This window comes from Vigna umbellata, chromosome 2, assembly GCF_029865625.1.
Source record: "Vigna umbellata cultivar VRB3 chromosome 2, Vumbellata_1.0, whole genome shotgun sequence".
In the NCBI taxonomy this organism is placed as follows: domain Eukaryota; kingdom Viridiplantae; phylum Streptophyta; class Magnoliopsida; order Fabales; family Fabaceae; genus Vigna; species Vigna umbellata.
This window is the reverse complement of record NC_142166.1, coordinates 43,545,337-43,559,561: the sequence shown is the minus strand read 5'-3', so window position 1 is coordinate 43,559,561 and position 14,225 is coordinate 43,545,337. Positions and strand designations below refer to the sequence as shown.

Here is a 14,225-nt window from a genome sequence, read left to right as displayed (position 1 = left end):
AGATATGTTCCAGTAGTTTTCCAATTCGTGAAATTAAGATAGACACCGAAGTGTTTTTTAAACTCCCTATTACAAGGTAGTGTTCTTTTGTTTTGTACCGATGAGAAGTTGGGTCTTCAAATTCTGATTTCTCAAATGTTTGTTGTTCAAAAATGATTTTATTATCTACTTTTTTAATTTTGAAATCAATTAAATATAAAAAAACATTCTTGTATTATATTTTAAAATTATAGTATAATCAAACTTATTAATAGGGAAATTGTTGTTTTAAGTTTTAGTTTAATGATATTTTTATATATTCATTATAAATTTTCATATTTTAAATTTATATATTAATTATTTTTTCAATGAATAAATTATTTAAAAGATTTTTTTTTTTGTAAAAGTAATTATAGTTGAACATCATAAACTATAATGGATATTAATACATTAAAACGGTGTTAAATTGCTATTATATCAATTATTTAATTTTTTATTTGCATTATGTCTTGTTGGTATGTTTTTACTAATCAAAATAGTTTCTCTCATTATTTATCAATTGTTATAGTGTTATTGTTATTGAATACAATGGTATGCATTTTTATTAAATTTTTAATTTAGTGAATTTCGTCCTTGAGATTCAAAAAAGTTAAATTTTCACTTGAAATTCGTCATGTACATGGGACGAAGGAAAAGGGGCACACGATTACAAACTCATGTTTTTCTTATTATTGTCTATTGTAATTTGACTGAGTTCGTTTCTGTTTTTATATTGCAAATTGCTTTATTAAATTTAGGTTAATATTTTTTGCATTTCAATAAATTATTTTAAATTCGAAAATGATATCGTTCAGTTATGACATAAAAAACTATAAGAATTGATAGGAGATGACAAACAAATTAACAATACTTCATCTAAATAAACCAATAAAACACCACCATGACCTCTACGCTATGTTGGAAATTCACATTACTTTCATCACAAAACTTGACATTTCTTTCATTACAAAATCTGACATTACTTTCATCAAGGTTTAATGTTTTTGAGTTTTATTTTTCTTATATGAACTTTCACATTTATATTCAATTCATACTTAAATTCCCACCATGATGTTGCCCAGCTGATGTTCCTGAACCTTTGGAAAGTTTTTTGATAGATAATTCTTCAACTACAAATAAAGCCAAGAAAGATTATTGCAGTTCAGAGATTCAGAATGGGGGTTACAAAACCCACTATTATGTTATGTACTCTTAGTGAATGTGACAAGCTCATGTTTAAATCTTGTCTTTTTCTTTATAGACAATAAATAGGTTGGACGGTTTAAAATATTATAGAGATAGATTTAGGTATGAACATAATTTGTGATGTACAAAAGAGAATTGTTTCCCACTAATCTACAAATGGATAATACATTGCACAATGCCCAGCTTAAAAAAAGACAGCTAGATCATTTTTGTGTTAACATCAACAAAAAAGTAGCTACTCTATTTAAACATCAACATCTATTCTGCTCATCCTTCTTATCCTTGCCAATAGGAGGTTCACTCCCATTCTGATGGGATGCAACTTCTTGTGATTCTGAAGGGATAGAATCAACCAATTCTTCATCAACTGCAATAGTTCTTCTCTCTGTGCCCAGCAGAGCAGCATCAAGAGTAATATTCTCATCTGAAGAATGACTAAGTGATGATGATGATGATGATGAAGGCTCTGAAACAACAGATTTCTCATCATCTAGCTTTGATGGTGTTGTAGTCTCTCCACAACCAGACTCATTGGATGTTGGCAAAATTTTGGATGTTTCCTTTGCAGTGCTTCCTGTTCTTTCCTTTTTGGACTTTTTGGATTTGGAGGTCTTCTGGACCGAACTTGGTGTCACAGAAAATTCATCAGAGTCTACTTTGAAGTCAGGTGGCAAGGTTTCATCTGTCTTACTATCTCTGTCCTCATTTGTAATAGTTGAATGAGATGACGGTTTAACTTTATAAGGTGGATCTATCAGTGCAAAAGGACGGTTTTTCGTTGATCTGGAACGAGAAGAAACTGTGTCATCAAATGGATCAATATCGAAATCAGTATCACTGCACATTTTTTGAACTGTGCGGATGGGTGTGGCTAGCCGAGCTCGATGATGACTTATAACTCTGAGAAGATCCAAGAGGATTACCTCCTGTTTTATAAAATAGTAAGTATTGTTCACAAAAGCTAATGCTGAATATAAAATAGATAAGACTTAATTATCCTTTTACCCTCCCAAATTTTAAAAAGTTTATTATAATACCATGAATTTGGAAAATATTATTTTAGTCCTAATACATTAAATTTGAAGAACTAAATGATTTGTTTTGAAGCTACTTCTAGTCTAACTTTGTTTAGAGACTAAAAACATACTTTTATAACTTTGATAAACTAAAAACTTTAATTTAGGGGCTATTATTCTAAATTTCAGGCACTAAAAACGTAATTAAATCATTAAATAATAATGATCTTTAATGAAGAATTGCTTGGAAGCAGTAACTTGATAAATTGGATAGTTGGGTCAATATAGTTGTCAACAGTTTAAAGATCCACAAAGTTGAAAACATCTAGTTATGTAAAAGATGTGATTTGATATAGTAACTAGGAAAGTATGTACAGATGAATAAAGGATTTACATTTGTAATTAAACACACAATTCACAAACAGATTTATTATGTATCATAAAGTTAGGTTTTGCTTTTCCTTATTTTTGTCCTATTTTTTTTCAGCAACAAGCAGCCTCCATTCACCACCATCCAGCCTCCTATCTTTGACACATTTGTCTCACACACCGCCCTCAAATTTTGGCTACCTCCTTGTCATGCATCTCCTTCAATGAATAGTTTTGGGTTTCGTTTGACTCTGTTTGACTATATGACTTCTTCAAATTGAGCTTTGCTTAATGTCTGGTGACTTTCACCAATTTACCATGATACCATACAAAAAACACTTACGCACAACAGATTACATCACTTAAGAGGTTTCAAGCCCAAGGCAGGATCTTCATTTGACAACTCTGACCTTCATTATTCCCAACTCTGACAACCTTGTTGGAAGCAAATTGACACCTCTTGATGCCTCTTTATATAGTGTCCTTTGGTTGTAACTTGCCCCCAAACTTCAGGCACATTACCAGGCGTTTATGACTTGACTTGCTATGATGTATGGACAAAGGACAAGAAAAATTATTCAAACGTTTCACCATTTCTACAATGCAGTCATCAACTTTTGAACACCTGATTGCAGAATATTCTACTCTCATGTCCAATTTTCATGGTACTTGCTCCTATTGGACTTCCACAAGACCGTGAAATAGTTCGTAATCAGATTCTATCGAGTTCTATTGTTCCAATCTAGGATGTGGTTCAAAAATCCGTTCTTACAACTCCCCACTCTTTATACTTTTGAAAGCACTTCAACATCTACCATGGATTCATCTACCCTAGTCTCTTACTACTCTCATTGTGGTTGTTGCAATATCCATTCTTACAACTCCCCACTCCTTATACTTTTGAAAGCACTTCAACAACTATCGTGGATTCATCTACCCTAGTCTCTTACTCCTTGTTAAGAAGTAGATTTTAAGTCTAACTCAACCACACAAAACCGGCTTGTAAGGTGAGGCTTGCACCCACTTATATATTATAAATTGGCCTTATCTCTAGTCGACGTGGGACTTCCAACACCCCCCCTCATGTTGAGGTATAATAGACATCATCTCGTAAGACTAGACATTAATGGGTGGTCTGATAACGGCCCGATAGCGGGTGGAACAACATACCCAACAAATAACAAATATCGCTAGGATAGACTCTAACCATAGCTCTGATACCATGTTAAGAAGTGAACTTTAAGCCTAACTCAATCCCACAAAACTAGTTTGTAAGGTGAGGTTTGCACCCACTTATATATTATAAATTGGCCTTATCTCTAGTCGATGTGAGACTTCCAACACTCCTCTCATCGTGGTTGTTGCAATGGAGGATTTAGTGGAGAATGTGATGGCAGTCATGGTTGATAAGTTATTCCACTCTCTCTATGATCTAAAGCAATCTCCACATGTGTTAGATATATTAGATTGTTCAAAAAGTTCAGCAACATTATTCAATCCTTTGGGTTGTTAGATATGTTAGATTATTAAATATCTTATATAGATATCTTATCTTTATCTTTTATCTTTAGTTACTTTGTTATTATTCTTTATTTGTATTTTGAGCTTAGCCCATATTTCCTTTATTATAAATACCGTAGCCTATGTGTATTTTCTATACAAGGGAGATTAATTTTATAGTTTTTCATTATATTCAATATGGTATCTAAAACCTAAGGTTCTTTTGAAAAATTTTCGTTGCCCCTATCCACTACACTTGCCACTGTCGTTAGAGTTGCTACCGCCACCAACACCATCATTGAAGCTTTAGTTCCAACCGGCGACCACACTTTTTTGCTCGTCTTGGCTAGGCAACCTCAATACTGTCAAGATGATCGCCATCATTTGTACAACTAATAAAAGGTTTGTGTCACTAAACGCACAATTCACAAAAACAGAGAAACTTATATGTTCGCATCCACAATTGAAACAGTTAAAAAATACTTCCGAGTTTCAAAACATAAAAATGGGTGAGGAGATTACTAATACAAATGAGTTGAAATAATTGTTTAAGTAAATATTTATAAGCATTACTATATATGTCTTCCATAACAAGGAGGTATGAATCATTGCTCCATGCATCAACAAGTATTATAAACAATCTAGTCTCACCTTTACACGTAGGTACTCTTCAGAACGTGAAGTTTTAACAAAGCAGGACACCAATATCTGTAACATAAAAAGGCTTTTAAAAGATAATGGTGGCTGAGAAATCAAAATGCAGAAACTCAAATTCTACATATTCCAAAATGTTAAAGGAAAAATGCTTTAATCCTGTCATGGGCATAGCTAATCCATCACCAGGCAAGGCAGTAAATAGACAGTGCTAAGAATATTCTGCATATATACTTTGGAGATAATTTTCTAATGGACGAGAATTCTTTTTTAACACAAAGATAAATTGTAATGATCATGCATAAAGCTAAATGTCGGAAGTTATAAATTTAAGTTTTCTTTAGAAATAACTTTTTAATATATTTTGTTCTCTAAAAGAAGTTCAAAAATTATAACAAACTTCTCGATTTCATGACAATTTGATAGTAAAAATTACAGTTCTTAAATGATAAAGAATACCACAAAGAATAAAAATATGCCCCAGATTTCATTCAATTGACCAATATAAGTGTCAAACGAAAGTAGACTCTAGATTTTGAACAAGCTCATTTTCATTCTCAGAACTACGCTACATGCAGCATCTCAAAAGGAACCTTTAAAAAACCTTTCGAAGCAAAAATTGAATAAAAGGGGAGATAAGAAAGATTTTCAACCATAAGAGCCTGATTTTCTGGATCAATGTTCTCTAGAAAAACCCTTCTGTGCAATTTTCTTTGCTCTACTTGAGGATTTTTGGCCAAAACCTTGCGCATATCAGCTATTATACTCTGCATAAAGAAATCAGGAAAGAGATTACTTAAGTTTTCAAATGATGAGATAGTCATCAAATAGTAACTAAACAATTATTAAAGGAAAGAATACTCACATTAATCTTGTTAACATCCAAGTGACTGATAGCCAGGTGAGTCTTTATACGCCAATGAGATTTCTTACTAAGATTCCTCACAACATTTATACTCAAATTGTGATTAGGAATATGAACTGCTTCACAATCAGAACCTCTAATTCTTGTTGGTGACCACCAGCCAACATGCTAGAGAAAATATGAAATTTGATTACAATGAAATATTATAAAGATGCTTGGGAAAAATATCACCTATAATGGAACTCATTTATATTATTTTCTGCTCCCCTAAACTACCTTCTCAGCAGGTTATATAATAAATACATACCTCAACTTTACCAGTAACCTCATATCCTTTAATTTTTGTTTGAATCCGCTCATTCACAACAAATGGCCGAGTTGCATGAATCATTATACTTGAAAGGAAGTTTGTAAATATCTGAAGACACCACAAAAATGAAGTGAGAATGACAGCAAAGAGGAGCCTATCTAATTGGTAATGCTCATACCCTGTAGAGTTACTCTACCAGAATTTGAGAATTTGATGTTATGGAGGATTCATAAAAAATCTAATGACAAATGTGACTTGATTATTCACGTAGACAGATTTAAAGAACCTATAACATACCTCGCGACCTGCAAGGGAAATCAATACTGTGCCCAAACCACCAGCAGTCAACCACTTCTGTGTGGAGATACCCAGTAACTCCATGAACAATGACACAGCAGCAACCCAAATTGCAGTGTATACAGCTTTCCCAGTAAAATCAATGCTCATCTGTCATTCATTGGCAACATATTGAATAAGATTTGTGTTTTCATACACTTCAGGAATGCCCTCAGGGATCAACAAACTAAATTAACAACTTCATTATAATATCCAACATGAAAACAAGGAATATTATTCTATAACGATACCATATGCAACTCACAAATTCAAATTTGCTAAATCATATTCAGTAGTTGATTTTTTATTTCCTAAATGTTGACTACCTTCTTCTAATTTTCATTGGGAACATCTAAACCCTTATTTAAGTGATATCAACCTAAAGCTTTATTGAAGCGAAATGTTATGGAAACAGAAATGGAAACATGACAAGGATCTGTACCAGAAACATACATTTCTTTCATCACAGGAGTCATTTGCCTCCATACAAAATTTTTGTGCCTGTTGAATTAAGCTGAAAATAGGCAGCAGAAGCATATTGGATTATATGTTGAACAAGATACGAAGATTCCAAACCCATAATAATAAGAAATTAACTACTACAATGTTTATTTTACAAAAATAAATAAAGAGGATTCGATATTTTATTTGCATATTATTTGAATAAATAAATAAAAAGTCTCAAATAAATATATAATTGAAATGTTGAATAATTAAAATAAAATAAACAAAATCATCTTATATAGCAAACTCTATATTGTTCTGCACCGTAGTTTATTCTTCTTCCTGTTTTTTTTAGATAATAATTTGCATATATCAATCTACATTGCTGTGTATTTTACTTCTACTTCCAACAATAAGAAAACAAAAAGCTTTTCTTAATACGAAAAACTGTAATACTCTCAAATTTTAAAGGAACAATATTCTACTTTACTGTATCAATTATCATGTCATTGGGACTATAAATACATGAACCTGTTGGTTATTTAGGAAATATGGACAGCTAATTCTAAGGACACAACTCCTGTGATTATGGTATTGTTTTTAAATAAATAAACCTAGTATTAATTGTGAGATACAATTTCTATAAAGAATATAATTACAGCAAGGATAAAATATAAAATAAAATTTCCTTAAATATACACTGAGCGCCACGGTTTTGACAAAACACAATAGTAACTTTGTTAGTTTATTGAACAAATGGGAGATATAATTATGCCAGAAATTAAATCTACCTTGAAGAACAGTAAGCAATAGTAAGCACGGTTGACAAAGATCTTACAAAACTCAGCAGCCGTTGTTTCATAGCCTGACTAGTTTCTGATGGTAGGACTAGTGGATCTAAATCCCTGAAACATTTTACACTAAGGTGTTCATGAACAACGGCAAACTCCCACTGGAAAAAACGTTAGTCCAGAAAGATACCTGCAGATGAGCATCACTCCAGTCCACAGCAGCATAGGTTGAAAATAAGATATCAAAATATAATATAAACTACTTTTCTTCCAACTTCTATCAGTACTCTGAAAACATCATGGAACAGAAAATCAGAAATTAATACTATTCAAATGATTTTGACAAATATGCAATAAGATGCTAACTTCTTGGCAAAACATCTTCCTGCTCAGGCGCACAAGAGGCTTGAGACCAAAAACAGCAAACCCAATAATACCAAGGGCAGGGATGAATGGAATCGCGATTGGTTTTCCTGCTATATTATATGACCTACATTGATTTAAAAAATAAATTACCCTAGACATTTATTCAGAAATAGATAGATGTAAAACGAAAGATATGAATAAGACTTTGAAACTATTATGAATGTCATTGTGCTTTCATGTGAAAATGTGTGTGATTTATGCATTAGTTTAAGTTCACATCCCTTTATGTGATTCATATTCATAATATGCCTTTGAGAAGAACTTAAATCTTTTTCGAAAATCTTTTCAAAAGTGTTTTGTAACATATTAATCAGTTAATGTTAAAATATAAATGATTACACTATAGTGCTTTCACAAATAATCTACTATCATAAATGAGATAATCAATTATCTAGATTCAAATACAAACTTAGTTGGTAATCAACTATTTGGAGCCTGGTTCAGGTATACAATTCATTGATAATCGATTATGCCTATAAATAATTGATTATTTGTGTTGGAGATCTCACATCAACTAGAGATAAAGCAAATTTAAGCAATACAAGTGGGTGCAAAACTCAACTTACAAGCCGGTTTTGTAGAATTTGAGTTAGTCTTAAAATTTACTTCTTAAGATGGTATTAGAACCATTTAAAAACATATCATAGTGAGGTTTGTTGTTTATTAAACCTATAATGTCACCCACTATCAGGCTACTATCAGACCATCCATAGATATCTAGCGTCACGCTCGAGATGCATATACCTCGACGTGAGGAGATGTGTTGAAGATCCCATATCGGCTAAAAATAAAGAAAATTTAATTATATAAGTAGGTGCAAACTTCACATTATAAACCAATTTTATTGGATTGAGTTAGACTTAGAGTCCACTTAAGAATTTGAATAGTGTTAAACCATTATTTGTAGACATAATTGATTAGGATGTTCATATTGAGTTTCCACAATTTATTATTCTTAAATATAATAGATTAGATCAATTCTATATCAATTTATATACAAACTTTTCTAAAAGAATTCAAAATTAACAAGTTTAAAACAATTACAATTTGTAGCTTTAGCTTTCAAGATATTTGTTTGAGGTTTACAATTTAAGGTATAGGGTTTGAGGTTCTATTAATCAGTAAAAAATCTCAGAACATCACCTCACCTACTTCTTTGTAAATTCCTTTATTTTTCTTTACAAATATTACCAAATATTTCAACTCATAAATAATTTAAAATGCAAACACATACAACAACATAGGTGTTTCTAACTTGTTAATAATAAATTGACAAAAAGATCATTTTAAAGCATTATAAAAGTTTAAAAGATTAAATTGAATCTTTTAGAAATTAAGATAATAATATGAATATAAAAATGTGAAAAAAAAGTTTAATTTAACCTAATAATAATAAAGCAAAACAACATTTACTACTATGCCCAGTTCGTAATTCCTAGTCCCACCTTGACATTGCCACCATGTCCATGGTCATCGCCATCGTGGGGACCGATCTCCTTGTCAGACTCCTCATGATTGCTCTCCTTGTCAATCTCCTCATGATTTTAGGTATGCCACCATCAAACTTCACAACATAAACAAACAGTTATAATCATAGAAATAATATATAACCAGGAATATTTAGATTATGAATGTATTATTAGGAACATTTTTATTTATTCACTTAACATGTCTTTGTTATTAGAGGATATCAAATCTCCTATTTATTGTATTGATTACTGTTTCTCAATATAAATAAAGCACTCATACTGTATCAAAAACACATAGTTTCATCTCAATTTTTCTCTCTTCCCTAGAGTTTAACACAAACAAATATATGCATGTGAGGGGTATAGTGATTGATCTAGTTGCACATCACGTGTTTGATGAAATGAAGTTGTGACTAATGGATGTAACTGGTGACAGTATAATGAATCTTGACCAAAGAATTGCTGGAGCATTAGATAAAGAGTGTCCCTAAAGGTCAAGGCACTGTTAGAATGATGATCACCAGAGAGGAGTGTGAGAAGTTGAGAGATCAAGCCCCGGACTCAATTTGGATGGTAATCATTCTCACCTAACTGCATTCTATACTTTCTTTCTCTTTATATGTGTAGGATTTATATTCCATGAGAACATATTTCTCAAATGAAATAAATCTTGAATAGAGAACTTTATAACCATGGCTGAAATTAACTTCTCTGATACTTTAATTAGATTTGTCAACATCTATCAAGTGAAAGGTAAAATGAAATATTCTTCATCGCACATGATATAGGCAACTATCACTTGCTTAGATGAGCATTTTCAATGCAAGTGTTTGCAAAACTGTTCAATCTCTGAATCCAACAATTTCTCCCATTCATGTTTAGTATCTTGAAAAGAGAGAAATGGGTTCTGAAACATTTTTGTTTCTGTGTTTTCAAAACCGATTCCTCATTTTATAAGAAACTAAACATGACTAAAGGTTTGTTTGGTAGGAAGGAGGGGGAAGAAAAGAGAGATGATTAATTTCGTCGATTTGTTTGGTAGAGTTTCCCTTAGTAATATGCAATGTATTTAATAAAATGCAAATTACCATAATAAAATTGAACCTGAGTTTTTAAGCTGCTTTTAGTAAGTCTTCTTTTACCTCTCTGCTCACAAGATTTTCACTTTGACTTGAAAAAATGTTTTTTTAATGCTAAGCAATGTTGTTAGTTGTAGTTTCTTACATATGCAACATCTTTAAGAACTCATTTGTTCTAATGCTATTTTAAAGTTACTTAACTTTAGAATCAGCAAAAGTACTTGCATTGGAGTTAGGAAACATTTAGATTTACAAGGTGTTTAGATAACACAAATCAATTCTATCTTATCATCCTATGAAATCATGGTGATACCAAGAAAAAGTAGAATTATTTGTTTTTTTACTTTATTCATGAAAAATTAATTGATAATTTTTAACCATGAACCTAATCCAAACACACTACGAGTGACTGAACGAAATCCTCACGTGCTGTGCAAAGGAGGATGTAAAGGATTGGACAACTGATGTTCTCATTGATGCTCTTCACAGAGTAGAAGAATATGGTAAGCATGGTTCTGAGTAATGTAACTAGTCCTGCAATTACCCTTTGCTTTTTAATTTTAATGCTTAATATAAAAATTTACAGTACTATGTGTTGTCGTGATCCCAGTGATGTGATGGCATCGAATCATTTTGCTACAGTTACCCTCATATTCACCAAGGAGAATTGCACTCTTTTAGCAAATGTGAATTAAGGAATGGCTCATTTTGTTATATCTTTTGCTGAGTGTATAGGATAAGTGCTGTGTACGCTCGTCATAGCAGAAACTTTGATCAGAGAAGTAACTAAATTAGACAAGGTTAATAGAATTGGAGATACCTGTGTCATTCATAAATAATGTATTAGTTGGTTGGTTGGTTTTGTATATTGACACATTACCAGTCAATAATAGTTTCTTGATTTAAAAGTAACGTTTTTTTTTATATTTGATTTCTGTTGCCTTATTTACTACTCCCATTAGCCTCTGTCAATTCACAAAGCTCTCCATGGATATAGACTATAAATAAAAGAAAAACACACATCTAAGACAGTAACTGTTATCACTGAAGCATGGAAAATTGCAAATGAAACTGCCAGCAAAAAAAAATTCAAAGACAAATAGATAACTAGCAAACATAGCTATCCCAGGACGGAACCAAGGTTTTAGAAAAAGAAAAACTTAAATACAGTTCCTTAGATGCTGTTCGTTTAATTCTCCAAATAGAATTGATGTTTAATACCAGGATGAAACTCCATTTTGATTAGACAATAGTACAATCAACACCTAAAGAATTGTACCTAAGTGTCTACAAGCACAGTTGTGGCACTCCTTTGTCGGTTATATTCAATAACATAAAGTAACAAAGTAAAATTGCGACCACAATTTAAATCCTTGGAAGGAAAAAACAGTAAACAGGAAACTTTCATAGATGAAGGCCATACCAAACCATGTGGTAAAAGACTAATGGCAACAAAACATAATCTATCCCCATGGACGCGCTTATGCCAAGAGACAAGTAAATTGAAACTAAACGTTGTACATCGTAAGGGCCTATTTGGATAGATTTTTTCCACAAACATTCGCAGAAGAAAAAAATTGCAGCAGTCTAGAATTATCGTTTTCAAAAGTTAAAAATAAAGATTTGAATATTTCAATGAGAAAATTTCTACAAACAATATCATGCGTCAGAGAAACTCATTTCACTTTTTTTCTATCCTAAAAGCCTAAAAGTTGTAATGGAGAAACTTATTCAAATATGCCCTACAACTAAGAGGAAATCTCATGAAAAAAAAATAAATTAAGTAACCACATACCGTATAAAAGCAACAGCTTCCATGATTATTGTACAGCCTAACGTCGCGAGACAGTCCAATTGAAGTGAAATGAAGTCCAAGGTTATGCGATGAGCACAACATCTTACCAACAAATCGAAACTACTTTAACTTTTGCCTACTTAACCTGTATGAGAGACAAACCCGGTAATGTTAGAAGCGAAGAGACTAGAAGTTCTCAGAGCAAATGCATACATGATGTTCCTAAGGGACTAGGACAGAGAGATACGCTGATGTCTGATACTGACAATATTCCGAAGACGTGGGAGAAAAGAAAGAAAATAATCCTCTTCTCAGTAACGGAAGAATCGCGAATTGTTAGAAACGCAAATTTGTATACTTCCAAGTCAAAATCAGCACACAACCTTCCTCAGTCAGCAATAATTTAGCGATAAACTTTTTTTTTTCCTTTAAAAAAAGTGTTATATAATCACGAGTTATTCCCTATTATATTCTCTGATTAATAATATTTTATACAAAGAATTGGTAGCAAGCAGTGATTTTATTATGTGTCTTTTTACTTATATTTTAAAAAAACTTCATATTAAACATTTAAAATATGTTATTTAATTTTATATTCCTTTTATAACTAATTGGAAATCAATTTAAATATCTTCTTTCAGAATAACTATTACAAAATGTATTAGTTTTGCGATTGTTAATTCATGATTGGTACACAATATTAAAATTACAAATTTTTAGTACATTATAATTTATCAAATAGTATTATCAATCAATTTTATATGATAATAGTTTTCTTTTTATCAAATTAAGATATTCTTTAGCGAATGTCTGAGAGTATATTGAATAAGGAATATCCTTTTAGATGCTTAGATTATTTTTTTAGTGTGTGTGTCTATATATATATATATATATATATATATATATATATATATATATATATATATATATATATATATATATATATATATATATATATATATATATATATATATATATATTTCTTCTCAGTGTCTATTATCTCCATTTCAATACCTTTGTTTGAACTCTTAAGTGGGTCTCACCTTAAAGCTCGCATCCTGATATTTTATTACCTAATTTATCTATTAAGCTATCATTATCTTATTAATGAAATTTTAAAAATTATGAGATTATGTGACTGTTGTTAGGACCTTTTATAATACAAAAAAATATATATATTAAAATTTTAAGGCATACATGGTAATATTGTAAATAATTTACTTTCAATTATTTTTTATATAGCATTGCTGATATAAGGATGGTACTTACAAACAGTGCAATATTGGTTCATGGATAAACAATGTGCGCACCATTCGCGTTACACGTACTCTAAGATTAAGTAACAAGCTGACATTTTTTAGAGATGAGATTATTTATCAACTATATGAATGATTTTTATGAAGAAAAAAACTCCTCTAAGTTATTTCCGTTTCTTCACCGACAAACACATTCATAAGTGTTCTGATGAATCGAAATTTCCCCAACAGCGACAGTAACATACAAAACCCACACGCTCAAATAATAGGAAATGGGTTGCTTTCATATTGAATGAGATATGTATGGGTTTGGCTGACTAATAATTTGACAGACAGTACACTCCAATAGCTTTAATAATCAATAATCAAATAATTATTTCTAAAATGATCATAAGGTAGTTGGAAAGTCGTACAGTTGGGATATATCCACCACATGTCTAATATTCTGGAAAGCATCCAATGCAAGTCGCCTTTTTGGTCGACCTTATTCTCAGCTCACGGGTCCAATCTAAAATGGTGAGCTGTTAAAATAAAATGTCATGAAAATAGGACCTCACTCTCACGAATAATCAAAATAGGTATATTATAAAATCAATCGACTTAGAGAAAAGGTCACTCACTAGTCAGGATGAATATAGATGATGGAAATGGGATAAAATGCCCATACATGCTTGAGAAGTTCACCACAACA

The 14,225-nt window shown here is 31.4% G+C and overlaps 1 protein-coding gene across 2 annotated transcripts; it reads right to left on the bottom strand.

Moving 5' to 3' along the window:
• Window positions 1-1,299: 1,299 nt before the first annotated feature.
• Window positions 1,300-12,692, bottom strand: LOC124820864 (mechanosensitive ion channel protein 2, chloroplastic-like). Of its 2 annotated transcripts, none has more exons than XM_047292646.2 (13): window positions 12,545-12,692; window positions 12,279-12,423; window positions 9,381-9,499; window positions 7,876-7,999; window positions 7,700-7,797; window positions 7,510-7,623; window positions 6,728-6,788; window positions 6,236-6,385; window positions 5,936-6,046; window positions 5,629-5,796; window positions 5,417-5,530; window positions 4,761-4,817; window positions 1,300-2,150 (listed from the first exon to the last, which is right to left on the bottom strand). In XM_047292646.2, the coding sequence occupies exons 2-13, from the start codon at window positions 12,378-12,380 to the stop codon at window positions 1,476-1,478; spliced, it is 1,893 nt and encodes a 630-aa protein (XP_047148602.1). In that variant the 5' UTR covers window positions 12,381-12,423; window positions 12,545-12,692; the 3' UTR covers window positions 1,300-1,475. The 2 variants fall into 2 exon arrangements, with proteins under 2 accessions (XP_047148602.1, XP_047148601.1); XM_047292645.2 differs by having other exon boundaries at window positions 12,526-12,673.
• Between the last annotated feature and the right edge of the window lie 1,533 nt (window positions 12,693-14,225).

Excerpts from the sequence above, each read along its gene's own strand:
- LOC124820864 (XM_047292646.2), bottom strand. The coding sequence starts at position 12,380 with ATGTTGTGCTCATCGCATAACCTTGGACTTCATTTCACTTCAATTGGA. Across the intron at positions 9,500-12,278 it reads GAAGCTGTTGCTTTTATACG|TTTGATGGTGGCATACCTAA; the intron begins GTATGTGGTTAC and ends TATGTTGTGAAG. Across the intron at positions 2,151-4,760 it reads AAGAGTACCTACGTGTAAAG|GAGGTAATCCTCTTGGATCT; the intron begins GTGAGACTAGAT and ends TTTATAAAACAG.